The 25,760-nt window shown below is 34.9% G+C and overlaps 3 protein-coding genes across 3 annotated transcripts; all 3 read right to left on the minus strand.

Annotated features, from left to right (window-relative positions):
• Positions 1 to 13,797: 13,797 nt before the first annotated feature.
• LOC104102153 (COX assembly mitochondrial protein 1-like) lies at positions 13,798 to 18,831 on the minus strand. Its single transcript, XM_009609795.4, has 4 exons — positions 18,641 to 18,831; positions 14,734 to 14,800; positions 14,218 to 14,322; positions 13,798 to 14,108 (listed from the first exon to the last, which is right to left on the minus strand). Exons 2-4 carry the CDS (start codon positions 14,776 to 14,778, stop codon positions 14,019 to 14,021), a joined length of 240 nt encoding a protein of 79 aa, XP_009608090.1. The 5' UTR covers positions 14,779 to 14,800; positions 18,641 to 18,831; the 3' UTR covers positions 13,798 to 14,018.
• LOC138904213 (uncharacterized) lies at positions 16,046 to 17,984 on the minus strand. The gene is made up of 5 exons (XM_070192720.1): positions 17,802 to 17,984; positions 17,288 to 17,637; positions 16,787 to 16,898; positions 16,336 to 16,701; positions 16,046 to 16,195 (listed from the first exon to the last, which is right to left on the minus strand). Exons 1-5 carry the CDS (start codon positions 17,982 to 17,984, stop codon positions 16,046 to 16,048), a joined length of 1,161 nt encoding a protein of 386 aa, XP_070048821.1.
• Positions 18,832 to 22,681: 3,850 nt separating the features above from the next.
• LOC104102152 (uncharacterized) lies at positions 22,682 to 25,425 on the minus strand. Its single transcript, XM_009609794.4, has 4 exons — positions 25,230 to 25,425; positions 23,805 to 23,870; positions 23,328 to 23,432; positions 22,682 to 23,219 (listed from the first exon to the last, which is right to left on the minus strand). The coding sequence occupies exons 2-4, from the start codon at positions 23,847 to 23,849 to the stop codon at positions 23,124 to 23,126; spliced, it is 246 nt and encodes an 81-aa protein (XP_009608089.1). The 5' UTR covers positions 23,850 to 23,870; positions 25,230 to 25,425; the 3' UTR covers positions 22,682 to 23,123.
• Between the last annotated feature and the right edge of the window lie 335 nt (positions 25,426 to 25,760).

Consider the following 25,760-nt stretch of genomic DNA (forward strand, 5'->3'; position numbering starts at 1 on the left):
ACACCCTGGAATTTCATCATACATTTGTTGGTTTTGTGGAATCGAATACACTATTTTTCTCTCTCTTTCATCAACGCATTATAAATAGTCAGTTTTATTTTTGATATTATGAGTATAATATAATGTAAAAGTTTTCTTATATAGCTTGTCTGTGAAAAGTATTTATAAAATCAGTTTAATGACAAATGAATTTTAATCATTATTATTAATTGATAACTTCATAAAAATATAAGTAACTTACAATAATAGGTTCAATTATATTAATCGTGTAAACGATTGTTATATTATCACTGTATATACTTGGTTAAACTATCCTGGTATGGTGATAAAAGTCTAAGGTGACAGCAAAATATGTGATATAATGTATGGTGATAAAATGTTTTGAGAGTCAATTTCAATATTAAAAAATGATAATAATGTGTTGATTTCAGCAATAATATGGCAGAATTAGTTGAGATACTTTTAAAGAAGTATGCCCATAATTAATACAAACAATTTCCTTGGTTTAAAAAGAAAATCCCCGTTTTGGAACTCTGCTCCAATCAAGTCGCCAGTTAATCATTTAGTATTTTCTATTTATATTTACTTTTTACCCTTTTATATAATTGAGATGACAATATTTTTAGTGTACGTAGCTCACTATTCAGAACTTGGTGGAATAATGACATCTATGTATTCTTCTTTACGTAAATATAGATTATGTATTCTTTTTCACTTAAATATTAAAATTTTATTTGAAAAAAAAAATTCTTAACATACATCTAATCCACACTCTCTAACATTTACAATTAGACAAAAGCTCTCACCAAATATTTAATTTCATATTTGTATACGGTCGAAATAGATTTCGGCATTCGCACGTCCGATCGAGTTCGAACGATGGTCGATCGAATTGAGACTCCAAAGATGGAACAAATAAAACTCGAACTCGAGGGGCCGACCCATGTCGAGTTGGACGTCGTTTTCGAGCTCTAGTCCAAATCGAACTATGACGCAGAGTAAAGCTATCATGTTTATGATCCAGAGACCGACCAACATTGACCCAAAATCAATTCAAGAGCTCAAGTCAGAATCGAGCTCGAGCCAAGATCGAGAGCTCGAGTCAGAATCGAGCTCAAACCAAGATCGAAGGCTCAAGGCAAGATCGAGCTCACAGACAAAAGCCGTTGCAATCCTACTAGCGAGAATCTTGGCAGAAATTATGGAAAAACTGGTTTATCATGGGTCTCCCACTAAGTATATTTTTTTAATTATGTTTAGAGCAAGGTCCCTCTATTATAAAAGGGCATGGTTATCATTTATCAAGGGGCAAGTTTTTCTCAGACTTACATTGTAATAAAAACGCTATATCCTTCCACAGTAAAGAATCGTTCTTTCAGATTTATTAAATTGATTATATTTGTTGAGTCCTAAGATTCATTGTTCCTTACAACCTTATCTATTTCGCATTCTTTGCAATCCATATTTATATTTCTATTTATCCTTACAATTTGTATTAAGTTACGCCACATATCCTTGGAACTACGTATAAATTCAACTCTATCCATTTTTTCGGGTAAATAATATCTGGTTCTTCGAAAACAGTTTATACCATATCAAACACGCGATGCGATAGCAAACATTGAAACTGATATAATCATAGAAAAATTACCAATTTAGTAATCAAAGAATATTCTTAAAATGCACTCGTATTTAAACCAGCTGATGCCCCCGAAGTGACTTCAAATGTGCTATTTCAAACGATTCTTTTTTATGCAGTTTGATTACTAAAAGAGCCCCCTCTTTCTGTTATTTTAAAGAATATAAAACGATTAAAAACGCTGGAACTTCTTAATAATGCAAGAGAAAGAAGAAAGTATTAAGAACTAACGGATCAACAATGATGAATTTGAGTTATCCAATTCCAGCCTTTTTAATCGTTTTATATTATTTAAAATACGAGGGGATCTTTTAGTAATCGAATCGCATAAAATTATGATGTGCTTAGTTTAACCTATTGAACTCCTATTGACTCTTAAGTCTATAAACCAAGATAGTTTTTGAGGGACCGGGGGTTCAAGTTTCATCAAAGTTTGAGTCTATCCAATTCAGGCGTTTGTGTGTTTTGTTATATGTTCAATTTGAATCAATTTTTATTTTTACTTTTTTTTCTTTAAATTCGTCCCAAATTAGGAGAATCTGTAATATTTTCACGCTTCTCTTCCATCGTGACTCGAACCCAAAACCTAATGGCTGTGGGTAAAAATATTTTATCAATTGAGCATGTCTCACTTGTCAATTTGAATCAATTGATAACCAATGGGAAGGGGTAAAAATGATAAAGCATCCTTAAAATTTGAAAAAGAACATTAGAGTAACCAATGAAGGCTTCTCTGTAGACATGTGATATCGCCAAAGAGATCCACAACTCTTATCCTTTATAAGGTGCCCCTTTAATTTTTGTACGGAGAGGGTGACTCTGTTAAGTATATGTCGCAATTTTGGCACTTATGATTGCTTTTATATCAATGCTTGTTTCAGAACTAATTTCAAGTTTTCAACAGAAGAGTCCAGTAACTAATATTGGTCATTTTCTATTTGCTTTTATACCAATGCCTATTTTCACAACTAATTTCAGCAGCAAAAGAGTCCACAAACTAATAATGGTCAGATGCAGCATCGCAACAGCAAGTTCATCTAAACCAGTATTTTTAATGTGGAAAATTAAACCAGTATTTATGTGCAAAAAATTTTATTAAATCGTAACAAATAATTGATTGGAGCCCAACAACAACAACCTAGTGAAATTCACAAGTAGGTTTGGAGAGGGTAGTGTGCAGGCAGACCTTACCCCTACTTCAAAGAAGTAGAGAGACTATTTCCGATAGACCCTCGGCTCACGAAAATGAAAAGAGACAGTGGAGCAATAACATCAAAGGAAGTCAGAAAGATAACACCAGCAACATAATAACCAGAAAATAGAAAATAAAATAAAATAATAAGCAGTAACAATGGCACAATACTACAGACACAATGGAAGCAATAAGGACACAATAAAAACCTAAGACAAAACACTATCAGACTAGCCTCCTAAAACCTAACCTGCAACCCTAATGAAGTAATATGGACACAACTGAAGCCACTAACAACCCAAGACAAAACACTATCAAGGGCCATGTCCTCAAAAATCTGAAGTCGCACTATGTCCTGTCTAATCACCTCTCCCCAATATTTCTTAGGTCGCCCTCTATCTTTTTGCATACCCGTCAAGGCCAGCCGTTCACACCTCCTTACCGGGGCATCCAAGCTTCTCCTCCGCACGTGCTCTCTATCTAAGCCTAGCTTCTCGGATCTTGTCTTCTATGGGAGCCACGCCCACCTTCACCCAGATATCTGCATTCCTAATCTTATCCAGCTTAGTGTGCACATCCATCTCAACATACTCATTTCTGCCACTTTCATCTTCTAGATATGAGAATTCTTGACTGGCCAACACTCTGCACCATCCAACATGGCCGGTCTAACCACCGCTCTATAGAACTTATCTTTAAGTTTCGAAGGCACCTTTCTGTCACACAAGATACCAGATGCTAGCCTCCATTTCATCCACCCGACCCTAATATGGTGAGTAACATCCTCATCAATCTCCCCATCTCCTTGGATAACCGACCCCAGGTACTTGAAGCTCCCTTTCTTGGGGATGACTTGAGAGGCAAGCATCACGTCCATGTCTGCTTCTCCCGATACAACGTTGAACTTGCACTCCACGTATTATGTCTTAGTCCTGCTCAACTTCAAACCTTTAGACTCAAGGGTATGTCTCCAAACCCCCAACCTATCGTTAACACCGCCTCACGTCTCATCAATCAGAACTATATCATCATCGAATAACATACTGTAACGACCTGACTTGTTGTTTTAATAATTTACGTTCCGTTCGGTGGTTTAAGGTCTCGAGCAGCTTTGAAATGTGTGTTATGACTTGCGAGGGTGGTCAAGTTTGATTTTCGGATGATTCAGGATTTAATTGGAAGAACAATTCTTGTTTTGGAAGCTTAAGTTGAAATAATTGATTGGATGGTGAATTATGTGTAAACGACCCCGAAATGGAGTTTGATGATTCCAATAGATCTGTATGGTGATTTTGGACTTAAGAGCGTGTCCGAATTTTTTTTTTGGAAGTCCGTAGCGAAATTTTGCTTGGAATGGTGAAAGTTGAATTTTTGGGAAGTTTGACCGGGGAGTTGACTTTTTGATATCGGAGTCGGAATCCAAATCTGAAAATTTTTATAGATCTGTTATGTCATTTATGTCTTGTGTGCAAAATTTGAGGTCAATCGGAATTGAATTGATAGGTTTCGGCATCAAATATAGAAGTTGGAAATTCTTAAGTTCCTTAAGCTTGAATTGGGATATGATTCGTGGTTTTAGCATTATTTTATATGATTTGTGATTTCAACTAAGTTCGTATGATGTTTTAGGACCTGATGGTGAATTGGGTTGAGGTCCCGAGGGCCTCGGGTGAGTTTCGTAGTGGTTTCGGATCAATTTTAACTGCTGATTTTTTTTACAGCAATGTGTGAAATTTCTAATGCACAGAGCTGATTTTAGAAGCTTATATCTTGAAATCTATAAAGAATATGGAAATTATTAAAACATAAAAATTGTAGTTCTTTGATTCTAGTTTCCAGAATGATAAATCATTTATTATTCAGACATTTGTACAATAAGTTATGATTGATTGACTGAAGTTGGTACTGCAGATTTTGGCTACAGTAGTGTGCATCGCCAAAAATTTCTGCTGCACAAGGCTGGCTTTGGGAGCTTATATCTCGCAATCTATAAGGAGTTGGGCGATGAGCAAAACATAAAAGTTGTAGCCCTTTGTATCTAGTTTGTAAAAATTTAAACCCGTTTGGCAGTTAAAGTTGAGTACAAGAAGTTATGGTTGATATACTACAGATTGTCGGGGAAGAGTTTTGAAAGAGTTTGATGTTTTCAGCATAAGCATGTAATGATCCAAAGGTCCATTTATAGTTTTAGAGATCGAAATTTGACTTCGAGACTTCCGAGATTTTGATAATGAATTATAGGAGTGATCTGGAAAGTTTGGTCTAATTCCATCAAGTTGCGATTGGGTTTTTAGCGCGAAACATGAGTTAAATATTTAACGAGCAAAATTGGTATCGCATTGAGCAAATAAGCTCTGAATTGAGTTTTGATTGAACGAGTAGGTTCATATTATTATTTGTGACTCATAGAAACAAGAATCGTCGAATTCCAAGTTCGTATAATGGAGTTAGAACATTTTTAGTGAAAACAAAACTGTTGGTGTAAATAGTTTTGGTGCGCACCTTTAGCGACCAGATTTGACACTTTTAGCGACGAAATTGGACTTTTAGCGACCAGAATAGTATTTTTTGGACAGAAACTTAAGGACCAAAAATGATCATTTTCTTCATTTCGTTTTGAATTTTTGGAGCACGGTTCTTGGGCGATTTTGAGGATTTCTTCAAGACTTCAACTTGGGTAATAGCCTGTTTGGCCAAGCTTCTAAAATCAGCTTATTTTGAGAAGTGCTTTTCTCAAAAGTACTTTTCAAAAAAGTGCTTTTGGCGAGAAGCAGTTTGTGTTTGGCTAATTAATTTAAAAAGCACTTTTAAGCAGTAATTAGTGTTTGACCAAGCTTTTGAAAACTGGTTCTAAGTATATTTTTCTCAAAAGTACTTCTCAGAAAAATACTTTTGGAGAGAAACTACTTTTTTGCTGCTTCTTAAAAACTGCTTCTGCTTCTCCTCAAAAGCACTTTTTTTCCATCTAAAAGCTTGTCCAAATACCTCAATTTTTGGCCCAAAAAAAAATACTTTTGGCCCAAAAAAAAGCTTGGCCAAACAGTCTATAAGTGTCATATATCCAAAAGTGATTATATTTCATAAATCCATGGTTATAATCATCATTTAATTCGGATTTAAATGGAAGAAATTGGGATTTTTGTAAAATCTTTCAAAATCGGAAATTTTAGATTTGGAGGCCGAGTTGTTATCGGAATTTGATAAAATTGGTATGGGTGGACTCGTAATTGAATAGGTTGTCGTATTTTGTGAGTTTCGTCAGATTCCGAGATGTGGGCCCCACTGGTGATTTTTGAGTTAAATTTTGGATTTTGTTGAAAAATTAGTATTTTCATATGGAATTAATTCATATAATTAGTATTGACTGAATTGAATTAATTTTGGTAGATTTGAGCTGTCCGGAGGTTAATTCAATTAAGATGGCAATTTTAGAATATCAGCCTAGCTTCAAAAAAAGTAAGTATCTTGCCTAACCTTGAGTGGGGAAATTACTCCTTAGTCATCGAGTCTTATGTGCCATTTATGAAATATGAAAAGTTGTGTATGCGAGGTGACGAGTACGTACTCGAGCTTATATATGCAAATTTTATTGGGTTAAAGTCTTAGGCATTATTGTGTAGTAAATTGAATAATTGTTGGCATTTATTAAATTATCTATTTGTCATGTCTCAATCCTTATTTGTTGAATTTATTTTTATATGACAATTTGATGTGATTGTTACTTGAATATTTATGTAAATTTCGCGAGTTTGGTGATTTGATATTTCCTGAAAATAATTATATTCTGGATTTTTCATCTGCAAATAATTAATGAAATAAGTTTAAACCGAGGCGTTATATAATTATCAAGAATTTGGATTAATGAAGGTGTTGCCCTATATTGAGTATTTTTTATCTCTGTTGTTATTTTGAAGTGTTATACACATTGTGTGGAGCCTTGGACTATTTATTATGAAATTAATTAATTTTGTTATATCTTTGGAATTGGTTGTGGCCACTGGACAAATTGTGATATGAATTGATTTTGTTATGTTGTCGTGATAATATTCCGTGTAAATTATTGTGTTATTTGAGTTATTATTTTGAGGATATAAGGGTGGTATTTCACTGTTGATATTATGTGGGTATAAGGGTGGCATTTCACTGTTGTTATGTGTGTTGGGATATTGTCTAGGCAGAGCGATAAAGGTGGCTATAGGAGAGATAAGGGTGGCTATTGATATTGTCAGGGCGGAGGAATAAGGGAGGCTATTATAAGAGTGATAAGGGTGGATATAGGAGAGATACGGGTGGCTATTGTCAGGGATGATATGTGATGATGTGGGGTTATTGCGTTGGTAATTTTTATGTGATGTTGTGATTTTCCTTGTGTTTATTTTTATACCTTGTGCAATTTGTCTTGTTGTTGGTAAATTGATAATAGTCTGATCTATGTTGAAATTGGGAGGCTGTGGTTATTGCCAGGCGGATTATGAAATGAAATGTAGGCACGAGGTGCCGTGAGTAAATAATGATGATATTGACACGTGAACTGTCCGTGCAGTTGTGATATAAAATGTGAGCACGAGGAGCCGTGAGTAAATAATGATGATATTGGCACGTGAACTGTCCGTGCAGTTGTGATATCAATGTGGGCACGAAGTGCCGTGAGTAAATAATGATGATATTGGCACGTGAATTGTCCCTGCAGTTTGTGATATAAAATGTGGGCACGAGGTGCCGTGGTTAAATGATGATGATATTTGGCACGCGAGTTGTCCGTGCGGTTTTGATAGAAATTGGCATGAGGTTCCGTGAAAATATGAAAGCGGGTTGAGACCCGTATTTTATGATTTTGAAATGTTGTGTCACAGGGTGACTTTTATTCGAAAGAGATTTATTTGAAAGAATTTTATTTGAAAGATATTTATTTGAAGGAATTATATTTGAAAGAGATTTGAAAGAGATTTATTTGAAAGTATTATATCCCGAAGATTTCTATTTGAAAAACATATAGGCGAAAGATTTATATTGGAAGGACTTGATTAATTGGTTGTACTTGTATTCATTATTTGTTGCGCAATATTTATGGTATTTTTATCACCCTGCTGTGTATATCACTGGTTGATTATTATTGCCAACATGTTATTTGTTTCCTATTATTTTTGGATACTATATTGCACAGGTTATTAGACTAGTGAGTATCTCGACTGTACCTCGTCACTACTCCACTAAGGTTAGTCTTGATACTTACTGGGTACCGACCGTGGTGTACTCATACTACACTTCTACATATTTTTGTGCAGAGCCAGGTATTGGAGCTATCAGACTCGGACAAAGTTAAAGTGTGATCGCAAGGATTCAAGGTAGAGTTGCTTGGTCGTCGCAGTCTATTCGATCCTTGAGATCATTTCATGTATTTAGTTAGAGTTCGTGACTTAGTATTACCAGTCTTGGGAGGTTATTATATTTGTAATTATTTCCGTTGTTGGTTTATATATAAATTTAAAAAAATGGCTTGAATTGTTATAAAATCGGCTTACCTATTCTTAGAGACTAAGTGTCATCACGACGCCTATGGCGGGATTTTGGATAGTGACACATACAATATGTCACCTCCTCTAGAATATGAGGTGTCAGTGCATCCATCGCCAGAGCAAATAAGAATGGGCTAATCGCAGATCCTTGGTATAGTTGGATACAAAACTAAAAGCTTAAGGCCGATTACATAAAGCTTAAATAATGGATTCGCCTCTAATATTGGTGCTTATTTAGCTAGAGTTTGGCCATAGATTCCTAAATTTATTTTAAAAAAATTAATTTGGATGAAGTTTGGCTTGAAGATGAAAATCTGTTTGGACATAATTTTTCAAAACATATTTCACTTTTTTTTTTTTGAAAAAACATGAAATATGACTTATACCCATATGTTTAAAAACTATCAAAAATACCCAACAACTCTTAAGAAAATTCATACAAAACAAGCGAAACAAATCTGAAGAAAAGTTATACAAACATTAGCAAATTTTAGCAAATTACCTTCAGATTTTATCTTTGCGGTGGATTGTCACGGATCGGCACAACAACTGTAGCGAAGGTTTGCTTCTGTTTATAGAGAAGGCAAAACCGCGTGAGTTTAATGAGGAAAAAGTGGGTAGATATGAATTAGTTAGATCATAATATCAGAAAGTGGGTTTTTTATAAAATACAAAAATTTAGGGCAATCTTTGAATTTTTTTTTAAAACCAAACGGTAATATTATGGGCAAAAAACAACTCTTGAGCCTAAGTTCCTAATATTTAGGATTTTGAAATTAACTAGAATTTTAGTTATTAAGTCTCTCCTTATTTGGATTATATAAAATAATCCCTTATATGTAGGAATTTAAAGTCAAATAAAATTTAATTTATACAAATACATTCTTAATTTAGGTTAAATAACTATTAGCCCGTCATTTATGTTTCTTCCATTTAGAATAAAGTGATCTTAACTCCGATCCCGAAAAGTTAATTAGATAGACATATTTAAAAAGTTAATTAGATAGAGATATTGCATACTTTATAATTACGACTATGTTGTTTCCTAAAGACACATACAAGCCTACGTATTTATAAAACATAATAGTATAAACAAAGCCTGTCACGATCCAATTTTACCTATAGATCGTGATGGCGCCCAACACTACAGTTAGGCAAGCCAACTAATAAGTCAAACATACATTTGTTAAACTTTTATTCCAAGAAGATAATAAAATACCAATTTCTACTAATGTGTGTGCCAAGATCCGGTGTCACAAGTGCATGAGCATCTAGTAGATTATACAAAACTCCAAATACTGTCTGAAATAAAATAGACAGAATAGAAATATCAGAAGAGACACTGGTAGCTGCAGAACGGCTCAGAAAGGCAGCTCACCACTATGCATCGGGATGACGTGGGTATGTGATGATAGGTCCTCCACTAGTACCTGTCTCAGATCCTGCACAAAAAGTGCAGCAAGTGTAGTATGAGTACGTAAACAACGTGTATCTAGTAAGTATCAAGCATAATCTCAAAGTGGTAGAGACGAGATGGCCGACTTTGACACTCACTATAGGTCAATAATAATTGAAATAAAACTAAGATATTTAAATCAGCATGATTTACAAAATTTACAAATAATTTATTTAATCAGCGGAAATAATCAAATTCCTTCAAATGTAACAATTTTTAATATATTAATTAAATTCCTTCAACTCAAATAATTTCCAATTTATCAATTAAATCTCATTTACAGGAGTAACAATTAAATTCCTTAACAAGCAAGAATAATAATTTATTAAATTTCAAGGATTTTTTAATTTATTAATTAGCTTCACAAGCCGAAATAATTTATTAAAGTATCAGGTAATTATTATTATTAAGCACGATTTCTGCCGAGGACGTACGACCCGATCCAGAGTGTCGTGTACACTGCCGAGGGATGTGTGGCGCGATCCATAGATGCATCTATCCTGCCGAGGCGTTCGGCCCGCTCCACAAGAAAGGAGGACATTTTCTTATGTGCCTCCGGAAGGAGAGTATATTAATTATGAGATGAATTTGGGAAGAGAATAATTTTTTTTAACAATTAATTGATTTAAACAGATAATAAAGCCTATGAGATTTTCATCCTTTAATATCTTTATCTAACAATTCACAATATATTCATATAGATATCAATTAATATAAATAAATCAAAGAATACAATTTACACAAGTAAGGCATGCTTTGAGTCCTAAACTACCCAGACTTTAGCATTAATAGTAGCTACGCATGGACTCTCGTCACCTCGTGCGTACGTAGCCCCCACAATTAGCAATAATTATTTAATTTTTAATCTCCTATGAGGTAATTTCCCCCTCACAAGATTAGACAAGAGACTTACCTCGTCTTGCTCAAATTTAATTCACTATAAGGCCTTTTCCACGATTATCCAACTCCGCCTGGCTCGAATCTAGCCAAAATAATTCGATACAATCACTAAATATTATAGGAATCAATTCTATAAGAAAACACTACATTTTTTATAAAAATCCCGAAATTAATTAAAAATTTACCCGCGGGGCCCACATCTCGGAATCCGACGAAAGTTACGAAATCCGACAACCCATTCAATTACGAGTCCAACCATACCAGCTTCACTCAAATCAGACTCCGAAATCTCAAAATTTCGTTTCTATGAGATTTCTAAACTTTTCCAAATTCCAATCTCAAAACACTAATTAAATTGTGAAAACAATGATATACTTGTATATGTAGACCAAATCCGAGTTAGAATCACTTACCCCAATGTTTTTCCCTTGAAAATCTGCCAAAAGTCGTCTCTACTCAAGCTCAAGTTCGTCAAAAATGGCAAATGGGACGAATGCTCTCTTTTTATAAAACTGCCCAGCAGCCTTCGGAACTGGTCCTCGAACTGGGCCTCGATCGCGGCATCGAACATGTGCCTTCTATCAGGGCATCGAGGTTGGGTCTCGATCCTAGCCCTCGAGCCATACCTTCGATCATGCCCTCGAGCCTTGCCTTCGATCGCGACTTCGATCACAGGCTCGAGCCTGGACCTCGGTCATGGCCTCGATCAGGGTATCGAGGTTGGGCCTTCGATTGTGACCTTCGATCATTGCATCGAGCTTGAGCCTTCGATTGTGACCCTTGATCTTGGGTCTCGATCCTGGCCCTCGAGCCTTGCCTTCGATCATGGCCCTCGAGCTGGACCTTCGATCATGGCCCTTGAGTTGGACCTTCGATCATGGCTTCGATACACTAGTTCGAGCTTGTACCTCGTCAACCCTGGGCTCGATATCTGGCTCGATATCTGGGCTCGATCACAGCCCAGAATGTCCAACAGAAGAGGAAAAATTGCAGCAGCTTTTTAACTCAAATTTTTAATCTGTTAACCATCCGAAACTCACCCGAGGCCCTCGGGACCTCAACCAAATATACCAACAAATCCTAAAACATCATACGAACTTAGTCGAACCTCTAAATCACATCAAACAACGCTAAAACCATAAATCATACCCCAATTCAAGCTTAATGAAACTAAGAGTTTTCAACTTCTACATTCAATGTCGGAACTTATCAAATCAACTCCGATTGACTTTAAATTTTACACACAAGTCATAAATTACATAACGGAGCTATAAAAATTTTCAGAATTGGATTCCGACTCCGGTATCAAAAAGTCAACTCCCCGGTCTAACTTTCAAACTTTAAATTTCTATTTTAGCCATTTCAAGCCTAATTTCACTACGAACTTCCAAATAAAATTCCGATCATGCTCCTAAGTCCAAAATCACCATACAGAGTTGTTGGAATCATCAAAATTCTATTCCGGGGTCGTTTTCTAAAAATGTTGACCGAAGTCAAACTTAGCACATTAAGGCCAACTTAAGGAACCAAGTGTTCCGGTTTCACCTCAAACACTTTCAAATCCCGAACCAACCATCCCCACAAGTCATAAATCATTACAAGCACCTACAGAAAGTTTTATTTTAGGGAAGGGGTTCTAAAAGTTAAAATGACTGATTGGGTCATTACAAAGCCATATATTGAAAATCAACGAGGATTTTGGTTTTGGAAACCTAAAATATTTTTCAAAATTGCCATGAGATTTGGTTACTTATTAGTATATGTTTTGATAAATAATATTCTGCATATAAAAATAAATACAGAAGTTCTAAAAATAAACCTAACAAAAAGAAAAAATACCCAAGGTACCTAACAATGTAAAACTTTATGGAGTAATTTATGAAGTTAATTGCTACAAATTTGAGTTCGCCGGCATATCCAATTTCATATCTTTTAAAAAATAAATCATTCCTTCAACAAATAAATATATGTTAAAAAGTTACATTAATTTTTTTTTTTTATAAAAAAAAAACTTATAGGATTGACAATCATTATATTCGTGTTTTAACATTTATTCGTTAAGTTTTATTAAATAACTCACACACAAATATTAAAATAATATCTATTTGACTTTTTTTAAAATTTTGTATTCGTTGAGATTAGGTACACGCGCAACGCGCTTACCCTAAAAATCAGTGAACTTAAATAAGCCATAACATGAATGTAAAACTTTTGAAACTTGTGGTCTGAAACTTGCCATAATATCTGTGTCGCTATAAATGCTTCCTATTAAGAAAATATTGAAAGGTGCCAATCTTTTTTAAACGGACTAATAAAAAAAAATGGCCAATTTTTTTTGAAAAAGAGGGAGTAATACCCTTTTGTGGAACAAATTATGGCAATTGTTCATTCAACCGTCCAACTGGCCCCGACACAAATTTAGAGTTGCGACTTGCCAGTATGCACTCGCAGGCTCCAAGTTCCAAAAGAAACTTGGCTTACAAATTGTAGTATAACAATTTATTTACAGTATACTTGAATCCATAATACAGGAACAAAGGAAAATATTGATTTAGCACAGGTTTTTTCCTTCGCATTTGGTTCTTTAAATATTCACCTTTTCTAGAGCCGAGAGTCTATGGTAAGGTCTACGTACACACTATACTACCCAGACCCCACTTGTAGTATTATACTGGGTATGTTGTTATTGTTGGTTCTTTAAATTCCAAACAAGATTATGTTTATTCTCATGTAGGATTTTTTTAAAATCAATTCTTTCTTCCCCCATATTACTCTGTTTCCAAAACTCAAGAACAGATAATAGAAAGCTTAGAAAAAAACTCAAAAGAACCAAATTGCTTCACTTATATCAGTTCACACAATCAATTATGTACTTTGATTTTAACTCTTCCGAGGCAGGGCGGATGCAGTGTATATGTTATGGATTCATTAACCCAATAGCATTGGCTCAGACCCTATATATGGGTTAAAATATTCACTAAACAAGTAACACATTTCGAACCCAATAAATAAAATGAGTTATGGTAGACCGGTAGCATTCCAAACTCAACCAATAAAGTTCAAATCCCGGATCCCCACTTCTGCCCAGATAGAATGGTCGGACAAGTTGCTCTTATAATTGATCAGTTCTTGTGTATATACATCTTATTTCACTTCAACTGACTTAAATAATGGAGATACATGAAAACATCAGAATAGACAAACAACAATTCTATTCACGAATCTTTCTTCGATCAACCCCAGCAGCTAAACTTGCGTTCATGAGTTGAGATGCAAAACAATGTCTCGAAAACAAACCTCCTATCACCATCTTGATTACAAGTCAGCAGTTTCCTTCCTGTAAGCCTGGAGCCTCTCCTTCAACTTCTTGCTCTGCTCAAAATTCGCTTTCCTCTTTATAGCTTTCTGCAGGAGGACATCTTATTTCTTTTATATTGACTCATACACGGGGAACATTAAAGAAGATATTTTCAAAATCATACAATTTCCTAATAGGTAAAGCAAGAAGACTTACCTCCTGCCTGAAGCACCGGTCAAGCTTTATCTTCAGATCTGTGCATTGCCCAAGGAATTTTCCTAGTGGGTGGTCTGTATGACACTTCTGAAACTCCTCAATAATCTGCACCAGAGACCTAGCCATCTTAATAACGTATTTAAGATGTTTTTGACACTTATTTCTTAACATTTACCGGAAAAAAACTAATTGATCAGCAATACATAGAGACTACATGTCAATGCGAATAACGACATGCAAAGAAACAGCAATTAAAATCAATTTGCAACAAGAAAAGTATATGCATCTTCTAAATGCGAAAACAGATGCTATATTATAACTTCACCGAGAAAACCTGCAAAATGCATTGTCCAGCTGTAAAATGGCTATCCACAAAACAAGAAAGAGAAAAACAGAAGGGAACAAAACCACCTGGTGCAAGTATCTACCATAAATTGACATAATGAAATGAGCAATCAGCGCTTCAAAAGCACAAGATGAACTTTCATTCTAATTATTAAGAATGCGAAAACTTACATCAGCACATAACGGGTGCCTATGTAGAGTCAAAGGGGGGTGCATCTTTTTCCGTTGACTTCAAAACCTATTAAAGTAAGATAATTTACCAAATAAATACTTCCCTTTCTCCATAGATTAAGAAAAAGCATAAGGACAAGAATCAAGAAGACAAAAGATTAAAGCATAAAGGGAAACACGTTTTTTAGGTAGTGAAATATCTTAGATTTTTTTCCCACCAAATAGCAGCTGGGACCAAGTACTTGGACCTCCATAACAACTCTGTAAAGGCACATCACATTTTCTTTCTTATTTTCAACTGCTAATTTAACTAACCCATTGCACCACATATTATGCATTCCATATTTTCATTCTTATTGTCGACTTCTCTTCCTTTTTGCAGCTCATTTTAACTAAACCATAATCCCATGGCTCACTTTGCATTCAACAACGTAACCATTGGTCCAATCAATCCAACCTTCTTAATATACAATAAATAACACGGATCATTCTTCCAATATAATCATGAAAGATGCCCATAAATGTTCGGACTCAACACACACATTGATACGATATTAGTTGGTATAATTAATAGAAGTTGTGCAGCAGTTATACGGGAGGCTTCCGAAGCAGTACTTAGTCCGTTGAGTCAGTTGTAATACGCGTCAGCTTGATTGCAGAATAGTCCTTCTATCTTTATTAATTTCCTTATTTCCACTTTAGTCCTTCTTCACTTTCCAGAATATCTACTCTGTAAAGTCGTTCGAGAAGGTTATGAATGAAGTGTTTGCTTAATTTTCTCTATAGTTTTTTCTTTCCTTCTTCAATTAGCTTTACTTTACCTATCTTATCAGTTCCATCTTGCATCACCCATCGATTCAAATGAACTTCCATAATTTTAATTCCTTCAATAAATCATACTATATAATTGGTCATGAGCTCTTTTACCTAGGAAAACCATAGAATTACCTAGGGGAAGTTAGCTGTCAGAGATGACCGGAGGTAGAGGAGGAGGACCGGCGCTGGAGAGGAAAGCTGCAGATTAAATACCGATTCTCTTTCTCGAGTTATACTTAATTTAGTTTAGGCTATCACTTCATTCAAAACCTTCTCGAATGACTTTACCGGAAAGTGAAGAAGGACTAAAGTGGACATAAGGAAATTAATAAAGAAAGATAGAAGGACTATTCTGCAATCAAGCTGACACGTATTACAACTGACTCAACAAACTAAGTACTGCTCCGGAAGCCTCCCGCATAACTGTTGCACAGCTTCTATTAATTATACCAAATAATATTGTATCATTGCCCCTCCCATCAAAGCTTTCTTGACCTCAAGGAAGAAATGCAGGAAATCGAGCCTTCACCATAAAAGCATCTTCCAAGGTTGCATTTTCTTCAGGAACCTGCTCCCATTGAACCAACCATTGAGTAACAACCTTATTTCCTTTCTGAACCATCCTACGTTGGAGCACTTTAACAGGCTGAGGTCAATACGGATTAGCAATGTCTAATAAGGGAGGTGAGTGGCTCGCTTAGGCAGTTTATGACAAGGTTTCAGCAAGGACACATAGAAGGTAGGATGCAGCTGCAACTCAGGGGGTAAGGCTAATTTATAAGCAACCTGGCCAACCTTCTCAGTAATCATATATGGCCCATAATACTTGCAGGACAGCTTATTGAAGTGATGAGTAGACAAAGTAACTTGTCTATAGGGTTGAGCTTTCAGATACATCCAATCACCAACACTGAACTGCCTGTCCGATCTGTGATTGTTAGCCCGGGATACAATCCTCTGCTGAGACCTAGCTAAGTGATGTTTGAGAAGCTGAAACTTAAGTTCCCTTGTGACTAAAATTCTGTCAAATATCTTCATAAGCAGAATCCCCTGACATATAAGGAAGATGAAGAGGAGGAGGTTGTCCATAAAGAGCTTCATAAGGAGTCGATGGATGGATAAATAAATGAAAGGTGGTATTGTACCACCATTCTGCAAAAATGAGGAACAGAGACCAATCACCAGGGGCATCTGAACAGAAGCACCTAAGATTAGTTTCCAAACATCTATTAAGCACCTCAGTCTGCCCATCAAAATGTGGGTGGTAAGCCGTGGAAGTGCTCAAAGTAACCCCTTGGATTGAAAAGAGCTCTTGCCAGAATTCGCTCGTGAATATTAGATCTCTATCACTGACAATATCAGCAGGCAATTTTTAGATGTACTCTATAAATAATTTGGCAACACTAGCAAAATAAGGATGAGACAGGGAGATGAAGTGTGCATACTTGGTGAGCCTATCAACAACCACCCAGATAACTGACTTTCCCTGACTTTCCCTCTATAAAATCCATATTGATACTACTCCAAGGAGTGAGAGGAATTTGAAAGGTTGGAGTAAACCAGGATAAGCTAAGGTGTCATATTACTTTTCTGACAAATGTCACACTTTTTGACAAAAGTGGTAACATCCTCTTTGAGACCCTTACAGTAGAAAATAGCCGAGATTCTCCTGTATGTATTATCCACCCCCGAGTGTCCTCCCTGAGGAGAGGAGTGCCACAATGTAATAATTTCTGACCTCAAGTCTAAGTCAACACCTACAACCAACTTCCCATATCTTCTGAGTTGCTGGTTAGTGAAACTGTATCCTTTACATTCCTTTGGTTTGGATTGTAATTGGAGAATAAGTGCTTGCATCCCTGGATTAAGTCTCCAACTGTCTTGGATAGAATCCAGTTGATTAGTCCTCACAGTGGACGGAGACATAGTTGCCAGTTCAACTTCAGGAACTCCAGGCAAGGCATCCGCAACCTTGTTCTCTTTACCCTTCTTATATTCAATTTCAAAGTCAAATTGCATGTGTTTGGTGATCCACTTAAGTTGAGACCCTGTATGTAGTTGTTGTTCAAGCAAAAACTTCAATGCTTTCTGATCAGTTCAAACCACAAAATGTCTGCCTATCAAGTACTGACTCCATTTGGTAATTGCCATTACTAAAGCTAAGAGTTCCTTGTCATATACAGAGAAGATAAGTGCTTGACTAATAATCCCCTACTCAAATAGGCAATTGGTTGCCCTTGTTGCATCAGTACAGCACCCAGACCCATGTCACAAGCATTAGTTTCCACTATAAAGGGAATATCAAAATTAGGCAAAGGTAAAACGGGAGTTGTAGTCAACACTCTCTTCAATTCCTCGAAGGCATGGGTGGCTTCATTAGTCCATTTGAAGCAATCCTTCTTCAACAAATCAGTAAGAGGTCTGCTAATGACCATAACCCCTGACGAACCTCCTATAATACCTTGCTAATCCAAAAAAACCTCCGAGTTACTTAAGGGTGGTGGGAGTGGGCCATTTCTGTACTACTAGGATCTTCTTAGGGTCAGTTGCAACACCTTTTAGCAAAAATATAGTGCCCCAAATACTCCACTGTGGTTGCAGCAAACACACACTTAGATTGTCTGGCATACAGCTGGTGTTGAAGCAACAACACAAAAGTAATCCTCAGGTGCTCCACATGTTCAGAAAGGTCTCTACTGAATACCAACAACACAAGTGAAACCACATATTTACCCTTTTTAACTCCTTTCAACATCAAAACTACCATATATGAACAGTCTCTCAAGATCTGATCACCAACACCACCTCATACACACAGAAAAATATCAATTCTACCCTCCTTTCTTCGCTTTTCTTCAACAATGAACTCTACCTATATTCACGCCCAATTCAATGTTCAACATTATAATTGCTCTAAATACAACCTAAAAAAACATATAAATCCATACACAAAATGATCACAGTCTACAAATATAAAGTACAAAACTTGCGCATTAACCTTGAAACAAACCCTAAACCAAAAAATCAAAAAAAAAAAAAAGTAACAAAACAGTACTGATATATGCGAAAAATAGATCGATAGAAAGCTTACAGGATGAAGAATCTTGATCCGGAGAGCTCAAATTCTGAATCTTCCGGTCGCCAGAGAGAATCGCAAAAAAAAAACCTAACCAGAGAAAAAAGAGAGGGGATTGGTGGAAGAGGGGAATAGGGGCAAACCTGACTGCGACGGCGTCGTTTACTAATACATCCTATTCAGGATTATTCTTATGCACCCGACCAAACGACCCCTAACTTTGATATTTCCTCTCTTTCTTTGTTTTAAATTTTTCCTACTCATTATTCTTTTGTGTAGAAAAGAGAAAAAGTTAGAATAGTGACAGTTGCATGGACTTCAGTTCACACCTGGAATTTCATCAACGCATTAAAAATAATCAGTTTCTTTTATTTTTTTTAGATTATGAGTATAAAATATAATGTAAATGTTTTTTATATAGCTTGTCTATGAAAATTATTTATAAAATCTGTTCAATGACAAATGAATATTAATTATTAACGTAATTGACAGTCATAAATTAATACCTAACCTATAATAATATGTTAAATTATATTAATCTTATAAACGATTGTACATTGTCAGTTTGTCACTGACTCACTGTATATAACATAGATCATTCTTTATATGGGGTTATATCTTAAAAAAATATTTTGTAGATTAACTTTTCATATATTTGGTTAAACTTAAATATTGAAGTCTAAGGTGACAGTAAAATATGTGAGGTAAAGTATGGTGATAAAATGTTTGAGAGTCAGGGTGTGTTTGGTACGAAGAAAAATATTTTTCGTAAAAAATATTTTCCTAGAAAATATTTTCTTGAAAAATGAGTGGTCTTGTCACTTATTTTTCTTTATTTGGTTGGTGAGTGAATTATTTTTTATAGAAAATATTGTTAGGAAAATAATATTTTATGCTGATTTCATTACCCCATTCCCTCAAATCCCCATATTTTCTGTGGTCCTCCTCCCCTCTCCAAAACCCAAATACCCAACATTTTCATAGCTCTATTTTCTTCAAGAACTTAATTATTCTTTTAAAAATTCACATAAAACCAATGTGACTAATGTGTTGCTTTACCTTTTCATCCAAAAATAATGTTGAAATTTATGCTATATAACTAAAAAGAAAATATTCTTTTTTTGGTTGAAAGATAAAGTACTCTTTCTACAACATGAAAAAAGTACTCATTTTGTTAAAATAAAAAAAAATTATATATCATGAAAAGAAAATATTCATTTTGTTGAAATAAAAGAAAATACTTTTTACTACATTGTTTTGTTGAAATAATACTTTTTCTACATTATAATAAGAAAGTACTTTTTTTTGTTGAAATGAAATAAAAGACTTTTTTTTACATGATAAAAAAAATGAATACTCATTTTGTTAAAATGAAGATAATACTTTTTACTACATCATTTTGTTGAAATGAAAGAAAATACTTTTTCTACAACATGAAAGAAATGTACTTTTTTTTGTTGAAATAAAAGAAAATACTTTTTTCACATCATGAAAAAAAATATTCATTTTATTGAAATGAAAAAGAAAGTACTCTATTTACAATATGAAAAAAAGTATACTTAATAACATTTCTGTTTAGGGTGGGAGTAGGGCAGGGTTGGGGAGGGTGGGTGGGTATGTGTGGGGATGGGAGGTAGGGGTGGGGTTGGTGGGAATGGAGAATAGGGTGAGGAATATAAAATAAGAGTTTTGAAAAATATTTTTCCTTCTTTTAATAGGAAAATTTTTCCCAATTGGAAGAAAATGAGTTCATGGGAAAAATGTTTTCCAAAATATTTCAGTCAATCAAACATGAGAAAATTAAAAAAAATCGTACCAAACACACCCTCAATTTCAGGATAAAAAAACAATGTGTTGATCTCAGTTTGCCCATAATTAATACAAACACTTTCCTCGGTTTGAACCGAGATAAAAAATCCCCGGTTTGGAACTCTGCCCCAATCAAGTCGCCAGTTAATCATTTAACATTTTCTATTCATATTTGCTTTCTTATCCTTTTATATATCGAGAAATCTTTTAGTGTAAGTAGCTCACTGTTCGAAAATCGAAACTTGGTGGAATAATGACAGTGTCTCTATATTCTTCTCTAATTTAATATTAAATTTTGTATTCTCCTTCACTAAAATATAGCAAGAGTTTATTTGAAAATATTCTATACGTCTAATCCACATTCTCTTACACTTGTCACTAAACAATGACTCTCGACAAATATTTACTTTGATACTCTGAAAGGACAAGTGATAAATGGAGATTATTTGGTTCTTCAAAGACAGTATATACCATATCAAACACGCAATATCAAACATTGAAAATGATATAATCGCAGAAAATTACCAATTTATTAACCAAAGAATATTTCTTAAAATGTGCTCGTGTTTAGTCCAGCTGATTCCCCCGGAGTGATTTCAAATGTGCTTCAACTATTTCAAACGGTTCTTTTTATGCAGTTTGATCAGTAAAAGAGCCCCCTTTTCTGTTATTTTAAAGAATATAAAACGAATAGTAAGACTGAATCAACTCATCTTCATCAGTGCTAATCTTCATACCTCTACAGCTCTACTAATCTACTTCATAAGTAATTGAGATAAGTTAGTTCCTAATACTTTCTTCTTCTTTTATCTCTTGACATGTCAAAGAGTTTTTCTTAACCCCCTTGGAGTGGTAAAAGGAGGAAGTAAAATTTTAGCTTAGTAATTTAGCTTATGGAGGGGGCGAAAAGAAAAATTTATTTATGTCTATCTTTTCTGTAAAAAATTATTGAGTTTAGTTTAATCTATTGAACGTACACTGAGTGTGCGTCTGAATCAAGATAGTTTTTGAAAAGAGAGGGGAATGTTCAAGTTTCATCAAAGTTAGTCTCAAATCAATTCATGCGTTTGTGACTTTGTGCGTTTTGTTTTATATGATGTCAATTTGAATCAATTGATAACCAATGGGAAGGGGTCAAAATGCTAAAGCATCCTTAAAATTTGAAAAAGAACATTAGAGTAACCAATGAAGGCTTCTCTGTATACGTGATATCGCCAAAGAGATCCACAACTCTTGTCCTTTATATGGTGCTGCTATTAGGTGCCCTTTGATTTTTGTACGGAGAGGGTGACTCTGTTAAGTATATGTCGCCATTTTGGCATCTTTTATTTGCTTTTATATCACTGCCTATTTCAGAACTAATTTCAACAGAAGAGTCCAGGAACTAATATTGGTCTTCTTATATTTGCTTTTATATCAATGCCTATTTTCATAACTTCTTTCAGCAGAAGAAGAATCCAGGAACTAATACTGAGCAGAAGAATAATCCAGGAACTAATACTGATCAAAGGCAGAGGCGCTCATTTGAATCCAGTACTATCAGTGCACAACATAATTTTAGGTGTAAACATTCACTAATACTATAACAAATAGTAGATAAAAACCATAATTTTAAAATTACAATTTTGATCAATGCTAAAATCTTAAACGCCGAATCAAATTCGCCCCTAATACGGGTTGCTTATTTACTACCAGCAGTTAACTTCTAAAAGGGAACAAAACTGGAAGTCTGAACATTTCGTTTCATATTACCCAAGGAATACAATCATTTATCGTAAGAGTACAATCATTTTTACCTCCTCCCAATTTTAGAGCTTTTCTTTTTTCTCCCCTTTTCCCCCTTTGTGTTCCACAACAGGAAGAATACTACTCACATTTTTATTTTCATAGGTACAGAAGGAGTACCACTTACATTTAACTTACAGCAACTGTCCATTTAAGACAACATTGGTCATCCTACCAAAACTACGAAAATTTAAAAAGTATGGCAATTGTTCATCCAACTGTCCAACTGGTCCTCGACACAAATTTAGAGTTTTGAGTATGCACTCCAGGCTCCAAAGTTCCAAAAGAAACTTGGCTTACAAATTGCAGTAGAAAAATTTATTTACGGTGCGACTTGTTCCCCATAATCCAGACATAAAGGAAAATATTGACTTATGTACAGCTTTTTCCTTCGCATTTGCTCTTTCTTTTCCCATATTACTGTCATTCCAAAACTCAAAAACAGACAATAGAAAGGTTAAATAAAACTGAAAAGAACCAATTTACTGCACTTCTATCAGTTCACACAATCAATTCAGTATTTTTATTTTGACACTTCCAGGGCGCCCAGACCCTTTACATGTGTTGAAAAGTTCACTAAACAAGCACAAATAATAGATTTCGAACCTAGTAAATCAAATGAGTTGTGGTAGAATCCGAACTCAAACCTATAGAATTCAAATCCCAGATCCACCTCCGCCCAAATGGAATGGTCGGATAAGTTGCTCTTATAATTAATCAGTTCTTGTGTCTATACATATTATTTCACTTCAACTGACTTAAGTAATGGAGATCGATGAAAACATCAGAATAGACAAGCGGCAATTCTATTCACGAATCTTTCTTCAATCAACCCCAGCCGCTAAACTACCGTTCATGAGTTGAAATGCATAACAGTGTCTCGAAAACAAACCTCCTATCACCGTCAAGATTGCATGCCAGCAGTTTCCTTCCTGTAAGCCTGGAGCCTCTCCTTCAACTTCTTGCTCTGTTCAAAATTTGCTTTTCTCTTTATAGCTTTCTGCAAAAGGACATCTTATCTCTTTTATCGGCTTCATACACGGGGAACATTAGCGATGAATTTTCAAAATCATTACAATTTCCTTACAGGTAAAGCAAGAAACCTTACCTCTTGCCTGAAGCACCGGTCAAGCTTTATTTTCAGATCCGTGCATTGCCCAAGGAACTTTCCTAGTGGGTGGTCTGTGTGACACTTCTGGAACTCCTCTATAATCTGCACCACATAAACCTTGAACTAATCTGCAATTATGATCTACATCATGACGTCAAGACTACACGTCAATGCGAATAACCACATGTAAAGAAACAGCCATTAAAATCAATTATCCACAAGGAATGTATATACATCTTATAAACACTAATTTCCTTAACACAGATACTATATTAGAACTTTACCTAGAAAACCTGTAAAATGCAGTGTTCAGAAGTAAAATGGCTATTCACAAAAGAACAAAGGGAAAAAGAGAAGGGAATAATAACACCCCAGCAAGTGTTGGACCACAAATTGACATAATAAATTGAGCAATTGGTGCTTCAAAAGCACAAGATGATCGCTGATTCTAATTTAACAATGTGAGGAACTTACATCAGCACATAAAGGGTGCCTATGCAGAGTCAAAGGTGGATGCATCTTCTTCCGTTGAGTGAAAACCTACAGGAGACAGACAATTTTCCAAATAAATACTCCCCCTTCTCAGGAAATTAAGGAAAAAAACACAAAAAAATAAAATAAAAATATATGACCAAAAAAGATTAAACCATCAGGGAAACAAGCTTCTTTTTTAAAGCAAACAAGCAAGCCTTTGTTACAAAATAAAAGTCAAGTACCGGAAACTTATGAGAAATAACAGATCATAATGAAAATGCCCGAGCACTAGGTGAATGATGGTGGAGGATAGTTACACGTAAAACACATTTTTATTACAGGTTGCGCACAGAATTCAGGAAATTTAGCACGGAATCAATATCAGCCATGCTACACCACAAAGTTAGCAACAACAAACAAAGCATCTTTTTTAAAGGCTAATTACATTCTCCTTTTCCCCTCAAAGTACCTTAGATTTCTTTCCCACCAAATAGCAGCTGGGATCAACTACTGGAAACCTCTATAACAATGCATAAAGATTCTGTAAATACTTCAGATTTTCTTTCTTATCTTCAACTATTCTACACTTTTCCTGCTGATTTAAACTCACTGCACCACATATTTCACATCTAAAAGATTCTGTAAATGCAGTTCATATTTTCTTTCTCGCTGTCGACTTCTCTTCATTTTTGTTGCTCATTTTTACCAAACCATTGCACCATAATTTCTGCATCCAACCATGGCTTACTTTGGATTGATCAAAGTATAACCAATCATTAAAGCAGAGATAGGCAAATCAACTAGCCCAATTGATGGAACCTTCTCAGATATCTAAAAAAACATAGTGAAATGTAATTCCTTCTCTCAAAAATAATTACATCAAAGATGCCCACAGCCTTCTGACTTAACACCAGTGGCGGACGCACATGGTGGAAAGCGGGTTCAGTTGAACCCGCTTCGTCAAAAAATAATACTGTATATATATATATAAATTACGATTAAAGCTACATAAATTTTGTATAAATATTTTATTTGAACTCACTTGACAGCTACTATTTTACGACTAAAGTTATGTACTTCTAAGATTAAATCCGCTTGCACAAAATCCTGGATCCGCCGCTGCTCAACACTCATAGATTCTAAATTAATTCCCCCTAGTTTTAATTCCTTCAATGAATCATACATAATTAAGAGTTCTTTTACCTAGATTTGAATTGCAATTTTTGTGATATGACATGAATTTTAGCAGCGAGACAGATTTAAGACCTCTCTTTGTTTAGCTAACCTTTTATACCAGCAAAATTCATCTGTTTATCAAAAGACAAATCTTTATATTCCAGTTTTCTCTCAAAATTCTTTAACACTAACAAAATCGGTCAAATTAATCTCTAATACGTAGGTAAAAGAAGGCAAAGAAAGAATTACCTAATCGGAGAAGACCGGAGGTAAGAGGAGGAGCACCGGGCGCCGGAAAGGAAACACCGACTGTTTTTGTGCGGTATATTTATTTTACTACTATTTAGAAGCGGGAGTTTAGCAGCTCTTAGTCGTCCTTACAGGGGTAATTTAGGAATTTCGTATTCTTAGTTTGACGTGGAAGATCGTCCTCTAATAGTCATCTCCCTCTCTTTTTACTTAGTGGGCGTTTGGATATAAGAATCGTAAAATTTTAAAATAGGGCGAAATTTTTTTTAAGTAAAAATAGCATTTTAAATTTAGTATTTGGACATGAATATAATTTTAGGATATTTTTAAAATTTTGTGAGTGATTTAAATAAAAATTTTGAAAAATAGTTTTTTGGAATTTTTTAAATTTTCGAAAATTTTTAAAATGCATTTTCGAGTGAAAATTAAAAATTTTATGAACAAACGTTGATTTCGAAAAAAGTGAAATTGTTTTGAAAAAAAAAAAATTCTTATGTCCAAACGGGCTTTTACTCTCCTATTACCTATGTC

The sequence above is a fragment of the Nicotiana tomentosiformis genome, chromosome 1, assembly GCF_000390325.3.
Source record: "Nicotiana tomentosiformis chromosome 1, ASM39032v3, whole genome shotgun sequence".
Classification (NCBI taxonomy): domain Eukaryota; kingdom Viridiplantae; phylum Streptophyta; class Magnoliopsida; order Solanales; family Solanaceae; genus Nicotiana; species Nicotiana tomentosiformis.

What these genes read in the sequence shown, in the direction of transcription:
- LOC104102153 (XM_009609795.4), bottom strand. Translation starts at nt 14,778, where the DNA reads ATGCACCCCCCTTTGACTCTACATAGGCACCCGTTATGTGCTGAT. An exon ending in GGCACCCGTTATGTGCTGAT is followed by an intron (nt 14,323 to 14,733) that starts GTAAGTTTTCGC and finishes TCTCTGGTGCAG; the next exon opens with ATTATTGAGGAGTTTCAGAA. An exon ending in ACCGGTGCTTCAGGCAGGAG is followed by an intron (nt 14,109 to 14,217) that starts GTAAGTCTTCTT and finishes GTCCTCCTGCAG; the next exon opens with AAAGCTATAAAGAGGAAAGC.
- LOC138904213 (XM_070192720.1), bottom strand. Translation starts at nt 17,984, where the DNA reads ATGGTCATTAGCAGACCTCTTACTGATTTGTTGAAGAAGGATTGCTTC. An exon ending in GTGACATGGGTCTGGGTGCT is followed by an intron (nt 17,638 to 17,801) that starts GTACTGATGCAA and finishes TGAACTGATCAG; the next exon opens with AAAGCATTGAAGTTTTTGCT. An exon ending in ATTTTGATGGGCAGACTGAG is followed by an intron (nt 16,702 to 16,786) that starts GTGCTTAATAGA and finishes TCATTTTTGCAG; the next exon opens with AATGGTGGTACAATACCACC.
- LOC104102152 (XM_009609794.4), bottom strand. Translation starts at nt 23,849, where the DNA reads ATGCATCCACCTTTGACTCTGCATAGGCACCCTTTATGTGCTGAT. An exon ending in GGCACCCTTTATGTGCTGAT is followed by an intron (nt 23,433 to 23,804) that starts GTAAGTTCCTCA and finishes TATGTGGTGCAG; the next exon opens with ATTATAGAGGAGTTCCAGAA. An exon ending in ACCGGTGCTTCAGGCAAGAG is followed by an intron (nt 23,220 to 23,327) that starts GTAAGGTTTCTT and finishes GTCCTTTTGCAG; the next exon opens with AAAGCTATAAAGAGAAAAGC.